The sequence below is a fragment of the Andrena cerasifolii genome, chromosome 11, assembly GCF_050908995.1.
Source record: "Andrena cerasifolii isolate SP2316 chromosome 11, iyAndCera1_principal, whole genome shotgun sequence".
In the NCBI taxonomy this organism is placed as follows: Eukaryota; Metazoa; Arthropoda; class Insecta; order Hymenoptera; family Andrenidae; genus Andrena; species Andrena cerasifolii.
The window spans coordinates 12336520-12354595 of NC_135128.1; the positions used below are offsets into that span (position 1 = coordinate 12336520).

Below are 18076 nucleotides of genomic sequence, written 5' to 3' on the forward strand. Positions count from 1 at the left end.
AGATTCCATAATATTACACAATACTAAACTTACTACGAAAAACAAAGCTACAATTAATAACTCCAATCACTTGCCTTACCCTCCATTCTCAATAAAACAACAAACTCAATCAAACCCTCCTACATCCGCGCTACTAATCATCGCCCTCAAATGTCATTACATAAAAACCCCAATGACACAAACTTAAGTTATCTTGTCACATGATTTATCACAGCAACCGCCCAAAATGCAGAATATCAATGCCGCGATATCTTAAAATCTACACGCAGCAGGCATTCGTCAAATCGCCCCTGACTCCCAAACCCTCCCTTGGTAACTCTGAGCCGGTTAATCGAGCCGAAGGAATTGTTCCTCGACGGTCTCAACGGGGACAGCGGCGTTAAATGCATGAAAATAGATTGGAAGATCGGCCTCGGGCGTCCGATCGAGCATTGTCTCTGGCGTCTCGCTGACTAGTTACCGAGTTATCCCGAATCGAACGCCTGAAGGGAGCACCGGGCTTGGTAATAGGCCAGGCTGCTGCTCGGGGAACCGTAATGTCATAATAGAATAGCGATGTTAGTAATACCATCGCGATGCACCGGTGTAGGCAACTGGCCGATTGACTGGTCCGCGCGCTGCAGGGAGAGAGGCCCAATTTGCATCGCATTGTGTACTCGTTACGCCTTCATCCGCGCCGCTCTGGCGCGTCTACGTGTGCGCGCGCCCGACGTCACCGTGCATCGGCCATCCCGACGGCAAAACCGCCGCCGTTCCAGCAATCAGCGCCCTGGGAGAACCGTGGAAACCGCGGAAACCCCTAACTCGATTATCGTTTCTGGCATCGTTATCGTTATTAGTCGCTCCATCGCCCGGATAACGGGCGCGGGCGAGCAACCTCGGCTCTCCATGTTGTTCCACCCCCTTTTCCCTCCGTCCACTGTCCAGCGTTTCGTTCGCTGGCAGAGCCCCTTTTCGAGGGTTTGCGTTAACATTTTTGTTGCGATCTCGCCGTTTTCGTTGACTTTAGGGACTCCTTACGGAAGGGTTGCTTTAGGTTCAGGGTGGGTGATTGGGGGAAAGGTGTGAACGAGGGATATTAATGTTGGAGTGGCATTGAGAATTTTCGAGCTCCGAAGTTGAGTGAAGCAGCGTTTGGTAAAGTGAGACACTTGTTTTTATACTTCACATGGAGAGTTTTTTTAGATTTAGCTCTTAAGCTAAATTGGTGGTATTTTTTCATGAAGAAGATAAGGATTTCACATCATAACATCATCGCAATGTTATATAAAAGCTTTTTCTGAAGCGTGTATGTTTAAATTTATGGGGCAAAATTTCAAACCCCATAAATATATTTTGCATTTTCGGGCAGAAGAGGTTCTTGAAAAATCTTGAATTCCACGATTCCTCTACCTGAAATGACTCTTCAGAGAAGGAGACAACTCTCGAAAATCGAAAGAACCAAAAATTTGCTAGCGGTGCTCGATCATCTTTTGCGAACCGCCGAATTGCGCGTAATTCTGGCATGAAACGGTGGAGGAAACTTATTCTCCTGGTTCCAGACGTGTTTCGTGCCGCGTGCCGTGCGCGAAATATTTCATCCTCTCTCGATTCCATCCTCCGTCCTTCATCCCCTTCGCGATGCAGCGGCAGCACGCTCACGGAATTCTTTGAAAAACTACTCTGGAAAATTGGAGCCACGGCGGGGAGCGAACGAAGCGGGCAGAATGAATAATAAATACGGTTATCGTTTAGTTGATATTTTGAGGGGCGCGGACGGACAGAGGCCGGATCGAGGGATCGAGAAGGGTGTTGGCGGGGCGAAATGGGAACGAGGGGGTGGTGAGTAACGGCGCGAGGCAGGGAAAGAGGGAGATCAAAGCTTCATTTCTTTAGGGGCCACGTAAGGATGTTTCCCTACATTTTTATGCTCCTTCATCGGCGTCGAGCCGCCTCGATCAAGAGCGAATCATTTTATATGATCATCTAATAGTACACTCTAGCGTTATTGTGATCAATAATGCATGCTCGAGTCTTGAATGTGTCCGGTAGCTGCGCTAGTTACTGTTTGTTTGATGTTTCATAATGGTTGATCGTACTATTACATCGAAGGTGTTTTGTTTCCCATAATTGGTCAATTTAAGGTACAGAGTAGGTGACGCTGACTTATTACTCAGAGTCCAAGGGTGATTAGTAGACATTTGGAACTTATATGTTTAAAATATTACTGTATTTATTGCATTTACAGTTTTACAGGCTAATATTTTCATTTTTTTTTATTTTTTCTATTATAAATAGATTCATATTTTGATAATCGAGGACATGGATGTATAAATACCTCTGCTTGAAGTCGATTTCCTGACGTAGGATCTTGACAAGTAGAATAGGACTATATAATCAAGGTCGTGATACGGATACAATGCAAAAATAGTGGGTATCTCAGTAAAAAGAAATTACTTTCTGAGTTACCTGCAGTCTTTACCGTGCAAGTAGAAACATACCATGTGTAGTCAGACACAGTAGTTCAAGCTATGACTGCGTGTACTTTTAATCTATACACTCCAAATTCGACTACATAGAAATGTTCCCCACATATTCCTTAATACAAAATGTTTATTAATAATATACAAAGAAGCATTAGAGTAATCAAAATTACAGCATCAGCTTTGAGTGTCTATATATTTGATTTTATTTCTCCTTAGGTGCTTGTAACTCTACGTAAGAGATGGGGGAGAATATTTTTAAGAAACGCGAGTAACTGACAAAATGAATGCGATTATCTATAGAGAAAGAGTGTAATTCCCGTGAAGCTAGCAATGAACATCAACCGTAACTCTTCGTAGCACTCCAGTAGAGACTGTACAGGCGTTTGATCACCTTATATCACTGTGCATGCATTAGCAATGCAATGCAGTATACTGAAATCGTATGGTTTCACGGTAGGAAGGCTCTTAAGGCCTATCACTGTCACCCTGGAAATAATTTAATCGGCGCCGCGGGACGGCGCAGTTTCATTTTCGGAATGAAGCCACGACGAGGCATATTATGTTTAATCTTGGTTCGCTTCATCTCAACGAACCTCCGAGATGTCTTGGGAAGCTCGAGTCAGATAACTCGGATTAGTGGCGAGTACATCGTGCGACAATTCGTTTCACGAGAATATTCACGAATCGTTTCCACCTTTTCCTTTTACTCTTTCACTGTTCATTAGGATTCGAATCTCTGCGAATGATGCATTTAATATGCGAACATCTTTCCCCATAAGGGAGGGTTGCCGATATCGACCACTTAAGATATTTTACGTTATATTTATTTTCATATTTCATACAAATTTGTATGTAAGAGACTAGTGGATATTGTAGCTTGATCTTTTAGGCATCTACTATTATATGTTTAACCTTTTGTTCAGAGTAAATTAATTTGTTATTAATCCTTTTGTAACCTACTGTAAGAGGTACGATTTAGGCAACCGGTCTCCTAAATCGTACCCCTCGGTTTCCCAAATCGTGCCTTTTCTAAAAATAGTATCAATAACAAATAAAGAATATGAGACAGACATCTACAGACGTCTTAAGTTACCATATTTCGGCCTCATTTCATAATAAGAATCTATTAGCAAAATAATCATTAAGAAAGGCTACAGCAGGTTGATATCCACTAAAGCTACAACAAACGCTACAATGATATCCACATGAGAACGATAAAGGAATTCGCCATTTCCTACCATTGTCTCTCAGAATCTTTAAGGACCAATATCCTCGCACCATAGGATCCGAGTATCCTCGATGCAAACAATTCTTTAACGCATTCTACGTCCCTTCGAATGTCAATCTGTGTCAGGAACGTCACGATAGCGTTCTCTGTGCTTTTTCTTTAATTCCGCCTTTCCAGCGCTCGTGCTGCCTGCACCCTCCAAAAGCCAAGACGCCTCCGTTGATCCTCTTCCCGTTCCCTCTGTGTCCAAGTCCCCGAGGATGAAGGGATCAGAGGAGAAAGAGATATGGATTGACACTGGAATTCCTCCAGTAAAGGATCCTCCATTGGCCTGGTCATTTTTCTTACCCGCCGCGCATCCGAGCCGCGGTCTAACAAACTAGATTCATCAAATTCGACACCGATCGTCCATTCACGGCCGCTTGGCTCCGCCATCCTTATCACGGCTGGCGTGAAAGGGGATCTAAAAGCCAGCTTCACGAAATCATGGACCCTTTGAGTAATTTTAAATCGCAGTATTGAAGGTTACCTTTATTTTAAGCGAATTATAGAGGGAATTTCATGATCGATTGAGGGTTAATTGTTTTGGAGAGATAGAAAGATGCAGGTGACACTTAAATTGTTAATGAGAAATTGGATAAGATTAGTTGATAAAATTAGATGATAAGGTTAGTACTCTTCCCAACAGTACCTACTCACAATCGGTAGTCAAAAATAATGTCCATTCCCGCTGCGAAAACACGATTCTTCTTTCCCACTCTTATGAGATTAAAAATACATAGAGTCATCAGACAAAAATTTGTTACACTTAAATAGAAATGGTATTTGTGTCCGCGGGAGTACTTCGCGTCGATAGATCATTAATATTTCAACGTGTTGATATTCTTTGGCTTAGTAGAAGTATTATAGCGAATGAATTCTGAAAAAAATGAACATATGGGAGTAGAGCAGTATGAAGAATATCGAGTTTCCCTGCGGCCTGACAACTTTCCCTGGATGCTTGATACCGTGACATGAGAAACACCGCGCTAAATCATCTGTCGCCCCCGAATTTACCCCCTCAGGTGCAGGAGGGAACCTTAAGTCTCGAGCTGTCTGTCCGCTGTCACTCAGAAACGGTTCTACCGTGTCATGAACCGACCCTACGTGGCTTTTCACCCTTAAAACAGCGTGTTTACGCCTAATCGCATTTTCGCCAGAGCAATTTATTAAAGAGACACTATCTGCGTTGACAATCTGACCTCGATCCCATCGTACTTCTGTTGTATCACTGTATTACCTCTGCAGAGAACCAGCTTGGTTTTACGACTGACAAGTAGGTACTTTCCAGGAATTCGCGAACAACGTTCAAGCTTTTCGTTTTGAAGAAGCTGAAACTAATTTTAAAAAAATACTACTTAGTTTCTTCTGTCTCTCACAATTTTAGCTCAGTTTTTTTTAATTTATTGTCATTTTTTCTACTATTTAGTATTTTTTATTTACAGTTATGGTTACTTTATTCGTATTATCCACATTATTCTGTTTTTTTTTTTAAAATACATTTCAGATTATCTTTGTTCATATAAAAGTGTGCCCAGCAGGCAAAGTAATTTTATGTAAATAGCTAATATTCCGAGAACTGAAAATCGACAACGATGGTTCAATAATTAATTGAAAGTTTACATTTCAAGAAGCTAACGGTCTTCTTATATTTCTTAAATCATGTTCTACTTGCTCAGCGGTACTGCTTTATTAATGATTCAAAAACCTAATCTTTATTCGCTGTGCAGACTTTTCATCAATTTTATAGACGTAATAGGCAATATTCACGAATATTATCATGTTCCACGAAGTATTGTATTTTTAATGGTGTTAGATTAAAGTTAGGTCTAAGTTAGGTAAGCCTTATAATATTCTTACTTTTTCGAGTAGGTACCTAAATGACTTGTATGGTTGTTGTTTTTAATTACATTTTTCACATCAGGATTCTAAATTTATTGGTGTGTATTTGCGTGCAATTAAAATTATTTCAGACCAAATTCAAATTCAACCCAGAGTCCAACTTAACACAAACAAAATTACTAAATACTGTAAATAGTAGACCAACTATATTTTAAATCCTCTAATATCCAACATACACAAACGGTACTGTTTCGATTTTAATCACTATACGTGTAGTACCAACAAGTAGTTTCGATACAATTCCTTTCTAAACCACTGCTAGTCGATCCGAACCGAAGTCTTTACATCCACTTAAAAATTCGTATACAAATCCCACTTTCCTCCTCTGAATCCCACAGATACAATACAAACCCATAAACACATCGTTTCGAAAACCAATTACCTTATCCTGATGCGAACACCGATGCATCTGTGTCCCAAAGCAAGCATCCAGGCGTGTTCCCCCGCGGTAGCCTTATCGCGACTATTTTGTCACCGGACAGACCGAGCGCGGAAAAGGAACCTAAACAAAAATACAAATGCCCGCGATCTCGCTATCGCGAATAAACCGCGGGGCAAAGAGATGCGCCGTGGAAGTGGATGGTAAAAAGGTTGACCCAACATAAGGGATTATTGCGCCCGAGCGGAAACCGATGGCGTGGTGGGCGGTTGGGGGAGGAGAATGGAAAATAAAAGGAAGAAGCAACAAAGCAGTCGAAGTTGGAAGTCGATCCAGCGCGTAGCAGGAAAGAATTCCACCCCCTCGCCCTTCGAAGTGGAAGCTTCCAGCACCGCCACTGGCAGCACAACCACGAGCCACCACCACCACCACTACCGTCGCCGCCACCTTCTGCCCTTCTTCGCTCTCTTTCTCCCCGCTGATCCCCCCCGCGTTGCTGTTCCACAGCGGAGGCTGGCTGACGTTCCCGTAGGAGGAACATGGCTCCCAGGCAGGATCCATCCTTCCAGCTTCCTCTCAGCCACCCCAGCGCGGCCCGTATTCTCCGACACCCCCACCCCTGGCCGCCTGGTTGGCCCCTCGTTGCATTTTAAATCAAAGCCCCGGAGGTAACGCAATCACCAGGCATCACGACGCTTCCACAATTTTCTACTTTAAGCTACTTTATGTATTAGTACCCCTCCCGTGGATCTCTTTCTCTCACTCCTCTCTCTTTCTCTCTCTCTCTCTCTCTCTCTCTCTCCGCCCCGCGTTCCGATCCCCAGCAGCCCTCTCCCCTCGGTCACCCTGTCCGTTCATCTGGCCTGCTCGTCTCCTACCAAGGCGAGCAGCAGCCACCGTTGCTACATTAACCCCCTCCCCGCGCCATCACCCCAGTTCGACTCAGTCTTTTACACTCCGACAGATCCTCTCGCGCCCCCGTGAAACGCTCCGCGCACCCCCCATCCTCCCATCGTCTCCCGGCTGTGGCGTAACGAGGTTATTTTATTAAACAACCTCCGCCTCTTGCCGACGCTGCTGGAATTCTAGGTGGACCGGTGCGGGGCCGAGGACTAGCGGGGGTTGGAGGGTGGCGACGAACGACCTAGACGATGCATCCCCCCACCCGGCCCCTGTGCACGCGGTGGAATCATTTTGGGCTAGTGGTGGGCTGGATTCGATTGGGTGGAAGGTAATCGAGAAACGCGTTTGGTGGATAGAGCTTGGACGTTTCGAAAGGGCTTGGTGTCGTGAGTGAATGTTTGGTAACGTGGTGCTTTGTGGGTAGGATGCGAGGATAGCGAGCGAATGGATGAATTTAAGATGCTGGATGTTGAAAGTATATCGTGAAACTTGTCTCACGAGAGTCTAATTTCATGAAACTGATGGTAAAATAATTGAAAAATAATAAAATAATGAAATAATTGTCTCGTTAGATTAAAGTCTCGCGTGAGGCACGAAATTTTTATGTCATCGTGGATTTGCATCTTCTTGGTTTGCTGGTGAAGAAATATGGTAACCATACATATCAGTCTTAGGTGAATCTCGGAGTTGATTCCTAAAAAAATGCAATTCACACTCAGAATCAACAAACTGTATGTTTGTAACGCCTGTCCATCGTGAAACGCCGTGATCCTTTACTCAGTTGCTTGTTATCATTATGAGAGTTTGGGTACAGGGATCTAAAACCGTTGGGGGAAAAGCATGAGGGTAGATTTGAAGTAGGTTTAAAGAAGTACTCTCATGTCGTTGATTGCCAAGGTGGTAGAACAGTGAATTTCAAAAGGGGTGATGTGGAAACATCAAGTACTACACAGGCAGGCAGAACAATGTCTTGTTTCCAAGGATTTCACCCTAATTTTTATTCACGTGATATAGGTGCTTTATTACATATGTTCGTACCAAAAGGAATTCTGTTATCATCAATCATCTCCACTGATTACAGATCATGCCCATAATGAGGGTGATAAAGTTGGAGATGAATAAGTGGATATTTTCGGTTCAAGCTGTATGAAATAGGGTGGACAGGGGATGAGATTCTCGACTAGTTGTAGGCAATATAGGTGTTCTGTACGTGGCATGTGGCAAGCGTGGAGTGGTGTAATCTAGTCACCACGAAACACGATTATTCTCCTAACTCGGTCTCTTGCTCATTCCCTCTCTGTTTCCCTTCCCTCTATTTCTTCCTTCTATCTTCTTCGATTGCTTTCCCCTGTTTCTTTCTCATTCCCTCTGAATACTTACTACTTTATTGCCACCACCCTTATTTCTGTATTCTTTTTTTATTTCAATTTTTTTTCTTTTCGAGTCACAATTCGCGTTTTTATTTTACTTTTCCTTGTTTCATTGCTACTCTTTCTTTTCTGTTTCTTGTTTTCATTCTTGAATTTTTTTTATTTTCGTCTCATAATTTCCTCTATTGCCTCTCATCTAATGTGCATATTTTTTAGAATTTTGGTAAGTTTCTTTCTTCCCTTATTCTTTCCCAGTGTCTCATTCACGTTTCCATTTGCTTGTCTTTATTCCCTCCGATTCTTTTCCATTTATTTTTCTATTTTGTATCACCTGCTTTCCACATCCGTGTTGCTCCGTAGTATTTTCCTATCGCGTCGACTTATCCGCGTTCCGGGGCATCGAGAACCGGGATATCCCCCGAAGGGTTGAAAGAATCGAATAGAAAGAGAATATATGGACACGGATAAGTGCGTGCTTGACGTCACTATTCCACTCGAAACCGTCATCGAGGAAGCTTCTACGATTCCGCGAGCGATACAGGAGTATCTTCAGCTCCTGGTAAAGTGCGATTCGATAGGGGGTGAAATTGGAGTCGATCAAACCCGGGAGAATTGCGGAAAAATCGAAAGCCCTGATTTCTTTTATAAGATTTCATCTATTTCTGTTTCCTCCTTCTCCCTATAATTTAGATTCGCTATGGTGCCAAATATTTGCCACATCTTCAACCTATCAATAGTTACTTCAATAAAAAATTATTCAAAAGAAACATCTACACATACAATGAGTATAAAATTGCTAAATTGTAACAAGGAAACTACATTCGATTACCCAGAAAAATTTCCCATCGTCACTCCCATCTCAATCCTCAAAATCCTCCCCCACATTTAGTCCCACAACCCCTTGCATTAATAAACCTGCCTTTCCCTCAACTCCAACAATCAAGGTATAAGTAGGTATCCACGCATCACCAAAATTAATCACAACCAAAAGTATTTATCCACTACAAAAATCCTTTATTGAACCCTCCCCAAGATCCGCCCGGTTAACATTCAATTCGTCTTGTCTGTATCATCCTCTCCCAGCCACCTCGCCGAGCAGGAACGAAACCAAGAAAACCGTCACAAGTGTGGGTACAACCGCGAGGAAACAAATGCTATTTGTGTTACGACAAGTGCGCCTTCCCCCCACCCGGTCGCGGGACGGTGGAACGAAAGGGAGTTGCGCGCAACCACCGTAGTCTGTCCCCCGCGAGCGAAACACGAGCCAGGTATACACGCGGGCGTCCAAGAAACGCCCGGGAGGAACAAACGCCGCGAGGGTGCAACAGCGGGGGAGGGAAAGAAACGATAAAAGGAGACCGAGCAGGGAACGAAGCGGCGGCATAGGGGTCCGAGGAGGGGGTGGACGGTGTAACTCGAGGTGGAGCGTCGGGTAGCTGATACACACGAGAGAATCACTATGGACGAGGGGTAAACACGATTTACACCATGACGACTATTGCCTCTCCTCTCGTCCAAAGGGCTACGCGAAGCTCGGCCGAGGGTGAGTTACAACACAGGGAGAGACACTCCGCACAGAAGCAGGGGATGTTTGTCGTACGCGTTATTTGGCCAATAAAACCACGTGGCGCCTCCACCACCCTCGCGCCAACGAGCAAGGAGAGACCAGCGGGTGCGTTGACAAGATAGAGAGGGGAAACCGTTGGCCACACCCCGCGATGCGCTCGACGCCTGCGCGGTTCCGCCTATCAAGCACGCTTTCCACGGTTGTCTACTCGCGGCACCGAAACGCGACACACAATCCAGCTGGGACCTTCTTGGACGGTTCGGACGCGATCCCTCCGATTTTTTCGCCCTCCACGATCATCCCGCGGTTCCCGCTCGACTCACGAATCCACGGGGTTGACGGAGATCAGTGCTCGGTCGACTTGCAACAGGACACGTCGCTGAACATCTCCCGAGCTCAGGAGATGGGACAGGTTAAGGGAAGATCCCGGTCTGATTTACCCGATTGTTGCCCTCAGAGCGTTCACCAGGAACTAGGGGTTCAGATCGAGCAAATGGACATTGGTTACCTTGGCATTAAGGACTGCGTTCCATTGTTCTGCAAGGAAGAGTTGAAGAAGCTGGTTTAAAGAAATAGGAAGCTTCATCGGTTTGATATATCGAAGCTACATCTTCTTTATCCTTTTGGCATCAAGTATGCTGGAAGTTCATGTCGTGGATACGAGTGCAAGATTCATGGAGTTTGTTTCGAGGAACTGATTACAAGAGATCGATGATACATGGTGCTGGTTCCTTGGCTTGGAGGCAGCCGGTTTGAAGAAGTTTGAAGATGCTCCAGTTCCTAAGCTCCGATCATCCTTCAGCAATTGTCAAAGAAGAAGGTTCACGTGGATCAACTGTACAAGCCCAGTAGTTAATCAAAGATCACTAGCGAGCCTTTCACTGTGATGGTAAACCTCACCCACAGGAACGAGAGTATCCAAAGTATCCAACAACCTCCGAAAGTCAGCCAACGAAGCAGCAGGCCTGTGTTGCTGGACCAGTGTGTCGAAGGGGAGGCTAAAGGGAGGGAGCAACGCCTGTTTCGACAGTGGCGATAAAAAAGTGCCAGACTACTAGAGAACATTCGGTGCCAGTGACGGACAGAGTAACGTTCGAAGTCGTGCACAGATCGAACTCAGTGTCAGTGAAAGACTCCTCGAGACTGCGTGCTGCTCGTGCAAGTTTGGAGTACGTTTGAGGTGGATCGCAGAGGTCTGTTTGGTTGAAAGGAGATTGAGGAGGCCGACGGTGATCCGCGGGGGTGCGGAGGAATTCAGGAAAGTGTTGTTCAGCCACGAGTCCAGGATTCTCACCCCCGGAGGCGGGACCATTTCGCCCGGGGGCGCGGGGCCGCCCGCGAGCCCTTCTTCGGGACACTATCATCCACCAACGCACAGTCCACCGCTGATCAAGGTATGTGATCGCTAGTTTTAGTATCATTCAGTTGTGCACTGTGCAGTGGTCAGTTTGAAAGGGGTTAGTCGTCACTTTTTGCCAGAATTCGTGGCCCACTGGTTGCAACTGACTGTTTTCTTAGGCTTTGTTTGGTACCGATTTCATTTGTACAGTACTGATGAATTGATAAGTGATCTGATACTGTTAGATGGTCAGACAGGTTTTAGGGTACTATCGTGGAAGAGACTTCTGAGGGTTCTAGAACTCAATTTTTAAGGTTTCTTTAATAAAGTCATTTTTATAGGAAGTTCAGGGGGAAACTCAATGGTACATTGTGTAAAATTTAGATATTATAAAGATGATACATAAACTTTTTGTGTAAGACGCTTATTTGGTTGAGTAGATTTTATATCGAACGTATTCGCATATTTTTAAAATTTTTCTGTGTCGCTTAATGTTTTGATTGCCGCGTCGTTCATATATGGGCGAGAATTGCAGGTACTAGTAGAATAAGCTAGTAGTAAAATTTGTAGAGTAAACAAATCGCTGTGATATGCATTAAAAATTTAGGACAATTAGGTTTAAACTAGCTTTATTTCTAACAAGTGAATATATTCAAAGTACCAGTTATGATCTCGGAGATTTGTTTAATACCATAGTCTGCAAACGAATCATTGTGTGAATATAGGAAAAATGGTTCTGGGATGTATAATTTCATGCATTGTATTTTTATCTTTGGAGTGCTAATAGTTTTGTGTGAAGTTCGTGGGGGACAATTTTGGTTTACTGTTCATCATATTTAAGTGAGTTTATAAGAATTTCGATCTCAGATATAATAAATATCGTGGTTAAAGTAATCATTTTCCATTGGAGCAATGCATTTTTGTGACATATTTTAAATACAAAAACTCAGTGGTACATTGTGTACGAGTTGAATATTTTTAAATTTTTTCGAAAAATGTCTCTTAATCGCGGTCATTTCCTTAGATGAATTAATTCAGGAAGGGATTTCTTTAAGTGTAACTGGTTTGAACCAAGTTAATTCACCAGTTCGAACCTGCTGTAATAGCATTTGGCTATTTTTTCAATTATGTTTGATAGGGTGCTTGAGAAAATTGGATAATATTCGGAAGAATCAAGTGTTTCAATTGTTTGGGTACAATTGCAACGGCGGGAATTGTTAATTCTATATGATACGTCTACAGTTTAATGTGTTAGCAAATTACAAACTTTAGTTTGTAATTTTACTACGCTGTTCCTCGAAGTAGTTTCATTGTCATTGATTTATTTTTCTCTTATTTCTATTCTTACCCATTTAAGTTTAATAGCGAAGTATGCACTTGGAACGTGACCCACAAATAATTCGAATATATTAAACAGTACAAAGTATACATAAAGTTCTCCTGTTTAAAATTATCTTTGGTTGAATTTCGATATTGGTATCCGACGGATCGCGGGTTAAACTCGGAAAAGTAGATATTTCAGGAAAAATTTATTTCGTTTTATTATCATTTTATGTTATGTGCTTGAATTTCTTCTGAGTTTTTAAAATGTTAACAATTATGCAATCTTTTTATTGTAAATTAAGAAAAATCGAAACAGTTTAAAAATAAGATCTAAGAAAATATACACATTTGTTTCATTTTTTTAGGAAGCTCTTGTCACATGTTCTCGTAAAAAAATATTTTAAAACAGGGGTTATTATTCCGGCCAACAAATAACACTGTTTATTGAAATTTCAATCCTTTAAACTTTATATCCGCAAAAACTAAATAAAGAAATATCCAAATTCAAACTAATGATATTTAATTCATACGGATATAAAGTGTTCACAGATAATTTATATTTTATATGTTCCATTTGAAGACACGCATACAAACAGTATACAAATTTTGAGATAATAAAAAGCTAGATTTAAAGGGCCATTCTATTAACATTAACGCAGATTTGCAAAAACTAACAAGAGCTTCGTGCTTGTCGCAAAGTAACATCGTTCGAATCACTTGTTACCAAACTGCCGCTCAACCAAGCAGCTCAAACAGTCAAATCAATTACAACTATCATCGAACCCAATTTCGCGTGCACCGGGGCAGCCAGTGAACGTTTGATAGTGTTTAAATTCGCTGGAACACCGCTACGCGTTTACCGATTCATTTAGCCTATCGATTGTTTAGTCGCGAAACGTTTCAATACTTTTTCACCGATTCAGTGAATCATAATTAAATAAGTAAATCATTTTATACGGGATTTGATTCATGAAATATTGCAACACCGTTTCTGTATCTCTCTTGATGTATCGAATGAAATATTTTCTTGTTGAATTTAAGTAGAAACTGAAAAGAGATTTGAAAACATGCACAATGTTTTTCATCCTACTTTTAGGAATTTATAGGTAACCTGGGGGCAAATCAAAATTACAAAGCAAGAGAAAAGTGTTTTGGTCCCTTTATTAGAGTCTTTTCAGAGGGGACACTTGGGTAGTCTACTATTGTTATCCAGGACATTCACATGGCAGAGTAGCAAATCTTCTAGCGATACTTTGTGTATACTTTGTGTGGCAAGCTATTGTGGGTGGAAGAAATATGTTGGGGTTGTAAAAGTAGTGTGGAGTGAAGACGGTGGTGCAAGATCTCAGTAAAGTATTCTGAAAAGTCTTTTGGCACTGACACATTAAGAGCCTGGGCATTGTTGGTAGAACAAATATAGCGAACTCGTAAATACAGTAGAAATCGAAGACTATAGCGTAAGACCTAGCCCACCTAAGGAGCCAATTAACATAGATTTTGAGCATAAATATTTTAAGTCTCTATACCCATCAATATGGATAGGCGTTTTGAATGTATAGGGCCCTAGAGTGAAGTAACACGTCTGGCGCATTTTACCGTTCGCGAAATCCGCGGGATTCAAACTCTCCACCTAGAGACTTTTAATCCCTGTAATTTCGTTATTTTCTCGAATTACGACTAGACATTTTGGGAACGCTCTTTCGGCACGCGAACCTTTAAGAAAATGTATTAAAAAACAGATCTTTTTCGCAGTCCAAGTACCCTCTTAACCTCGTCATTTGGGGGTTAAATCGTGCTCGTGCGAGCAATCGATTCGCGTCGGGCCCGCTGTTCCGTCGCTTCGTCCATCGTCCCGCATGGCTCTGGTAACCGTCTCCTTCTGCTCGTGGAATCAAAGACGACGGTTGGCATTCATCGCGACGCGCGCAACGCGATACTGTCGTCGGGAAAGCGGCTGCTCTTTATGGTCACGTAATAACCGACCGCCCCGTTGAGGGGGTTTTCGCGTGAAGCAGCACGGACCTAGGGAACGAGAGAACGAGAAGCAAGTTGACGAAGATGGGTATAAGGACGGCTGTCCAAGCTCGTTCGCGTCAGCCACCGTCGTGAATTCCTCCAGGGACCGAGACGGCAGCTGTCTGCGGCTAAAGCTGCCGCTGGAAAAGCTCGTCGAAACTTAACGCGGTATGATTTTTACCGAATGATACTTGGCTGGCTCTGCCGCTGTCCCTGCCCGTCTTGCAACGGTCGTGGGGCAAACCGTTTCAGAGAACGGTACGTCGGTGAATTGATTTATTTATTGTGCCTTGCATATATATAGTGACTAATCTTAGACTCTGTTTAGTGGTATGTAAAGGCATATCCTTAACTATTGAAACAATTGAAGTAAAAGAATAAGTTATGAATTCTTATTCTATAACATCTTAAAGCTATTGATTGCAAAATAATGGTACAGTACAGATGTAGGTTAAGCGGTTCAGTGTAACTAATGGATTTAATTGACATGCAGACTCAAGTTGATAGTCACCATAAATATATACCCATATATCAGGATCACCGTAATGGTGGTTTATCAAATGAAATATGGAAGGAAATTAATATTCAGTTGGCCTCCCATGGTCGGAATAGTACACCAAGCTAATGTTTATATCTGACATGGTCCAATTTGGAAGTAATTAAAATTGCAAATCTCCGAGTTTGTTTTGAAGTCAGATTTATCTTGTCCCTCTCCAAATAGAATTATAGAAATAGACCAGTAAACACTTACCAAAGCCTTGATTTATTCGCAAATTTATAAACATTGTACATTAGCTATATCGCAATTACACTAGTATTATTATGAACTAATTTCCTCTGTAATAAAATTACTAAAACTCTCAAAAACTTGCTATATAAATCGTCACTTTCCAAGTCGTCACCCTGCGTCTTAACGCACCCCCACACATACAAACACGACACACTCACACCCCCAATATTTGCACAAACTGTGCACGAAGTTTGGGCCCGCTCGCTAACGGGAACCACGTGCACTCTCATCGTCGGCTTGAACTCTCCCCGCCAAAAATTAAGACACACGAGGGACGTGTAAAGTAAGACGAAGGGCCCCTGCGGCCTGCGGCCCTGCAAGCACGCTCGCACACGCGCCCGACACGTTCGCTCTGATTAAGCTTAATTCACTCTCCCGACGAGAAGCAGAAGAGAGCAGAAGGCGTTCCAGAAAAAGGCCCTAACCGCGGCTCGCGCTGTCTGCCGTCCAATCCTGCCAACTTAACCTCATTAATAAATTAATTAGATATTATTGTGTTGGCAGCCAGGGCGGCAGCTGCGGGCCACCTCCCCTCTCTTCCTCTTCACTGTCCTTCTTCGCCTTGGGCCCGCAGATGACGCTCTGGACGCCGCTATGTACGCGCAAATAGGGGGGGTCAAGACCTGTGACGTCACTTCTTGCAACCATCACGCGGATCCAGCGTTACCCGCACGTTTCTCCGTCTTCCGTACAACCGCGAGACGTTGATCGCTTTCTCCTGATTACGGGCAGGACGATAGTGGCTCGTAAATAACCGATGATACTGGTGACTCCGAGGGGCTGACTCGTTAGCGTAGTAGCTCGCTAGATAGGTTGTATAACGTCCACTCCCAAGTTGATGAAACGCTGGGCATCGAAAATGGAAATAGTTTCGTGGAAACATGTTGCATCGCAGAGCTGTGATTTAGTTTTCGTATCGCGTTCCTGTTTATGGGATTTAAAATTCAGCTGTAATATTTGCTCGTTTATGGATACCTTTAGGAGGAGGTAACTTACGAGTATCTTTGTGACGTTTTTCTTCGACTCTTCCTTTCCAATTTATTTCGGGAGTATCTTTTTATCGAGGAAGCTTCCCCGTGGAAAAATTAAATGGCCTTTGTAGTTCAGAGTCTGATCGTTCCTCGGATGGGACCGGAAGTGGATGGAGGAGTCTGCACGTAGAAGAGGCAAGGTCTTCCTGATGGAGAATCCTAGGGAAGGAGCCCGCGGCGGTGCTCATTACGGGGTAGCATGGCGACTGGTAATGACAAAAAGCACATGCAGCATTATCATTGCGGAGTGTATGGCATTAAGCTGTAGGGGGCCAGGATTAGGATGTCGGCCATTACCGCGCGTCACTGACCGTTTATTCTACGCCGTGCACGGTGTGGTGACTTCCTCTAGACGCGTATGTATGCCTGCATAACCAGAGGATGAGGACACTCGCGAGGTCGTGAAATCTCGACGAGTCAGATCCACCTATCGATCATGCCACACCGATTTCGGCCCCCGTGCTGTCCCGTTGCGCCATTTTACGCTCGTCTAGAGTCTAGAGACTGCTAAGGGGGACGTCTATGCGTCTATGACGCGTCTAGGGGTTTGATTCTGTAACTGATTGGAAAAACTACGTGTAAGAACGGTTGAAGTAATTAAGATGATTGAATTATTTAATGGGCGAGATGTAAGGGGGTTGGTGGTTCATGCGAGCAAAACTCAGGGGCTGGGAATTTTTATTCTTTTTTCTTGTGGAATATTTGTATACTCTTTAGGGATTGGGAAAACAGGGGGAGATCCGAGCTCCGTCGGTTTTGCTCACAAGAAATTTAATTGAGTGGCTTCCATGAAGTCGACTTCTCTAAAAAAAATATTGATCCGAGGAATAGGATTTAATTAGGTAACTGCGAAGGTATAATTTTCTGCTTTAATTATGCAGTAGGTAATTAATTTTTTTTTACGTGATTTTGACGGGGTCAGTTAATACACTTGAAAACTTTCATTACTGAATTTCAGCATTTTGAATTTTATGGTTGAGCATAATATTATTTGTGGATACTTTTAAAGTGTGAAGGAGGAGAAGAAGGATAAAAGTGTAGGAGGAATTTTGAAGTGGTAAAAAAAATGAAATTTTGCATGATTTTTTTACAAAACCTGTATTAACTGCCTTCAGGAGGAAATCAAAGTCGCAATGCGTGTGAGAGAGTAGCGAGATTCGTATTAATAACTTGCATCTAAATATACATCTTTGATCTTTATAAATCAACATCGATTCTGGTGTATGAGTGTATCCATCATTTGAAAGCGTGCTCGCATTAAATTCGTTACATGCATTTCCACGAAGTTATGATTAAATCAATTTTTATTTGCATGATCGTATTGAACGCGTTCTGCGTTGCTGAAGACACGTGTGCTTCCTTGATTTCATTTTTTTCATTAACTTTTCGGTAGATTTATAGGTTACAATGTTTCGTTGAAGTGATAGGAATTATTTTAAACAATCTCTGCTATGAAACAGAAATTATATTCTTCATTCAAAAAATCCAATTACTTTTATTTCTTAGAATAGGTTTCGTTACAATCGTAAAGAATAACAGGTTCGAAATTCGTACCAATTCGCATCAGTCAAGCTACTTAATACATATTCAGACTACATTCAAATTAATTATACCCATTAATCTCAATTTAAACTGGTCATTAAAAGTCAGCAATACATACAAAATTGCCGTGTCAGCTGATTTCGTGTAATTCATATTCATTTTTCGTTAATGACGTCGATAAA

At 42.7% G+C, this 18076-nt stretch overlaps 2 protein-coding genes across 2 annotated transcripts in view; one reads left to right on the top strand and one right to left on the bottom strand.

Annotated features, from left to right (window-relative positions):
* Mtp (microsomal triacylglycerol transfer protein) overlaps positions 1-18076 on the bottom strand; it is a 53020-nt gene that overhangs the window by 15786 nt on the left and 19158 nt on the right. The gene's annotated exons all lie outside the window — the stretch shown is intronic.
* The window catches only part of Drgx (Dorsal root ganglia homeobox), a 50499-nt gene continuing 42679 nt past the window's right edge, over positions 10257-18076 (top strand). The window contains exons 1-3 of the mRNA XM_076823471.1: positions 10257-10415; positions 10760-10834; positions 10912-11247. Of these exons, the coding sequence (XP_076679586.1) occupies positions 10257-10415; positions 10760-10834; positions 10912-11247 (570 nt within the window). The remainder of the gene's footprint in view (positions 10416-10759; positions 10835-10911; positions 11248-18076) is intronic.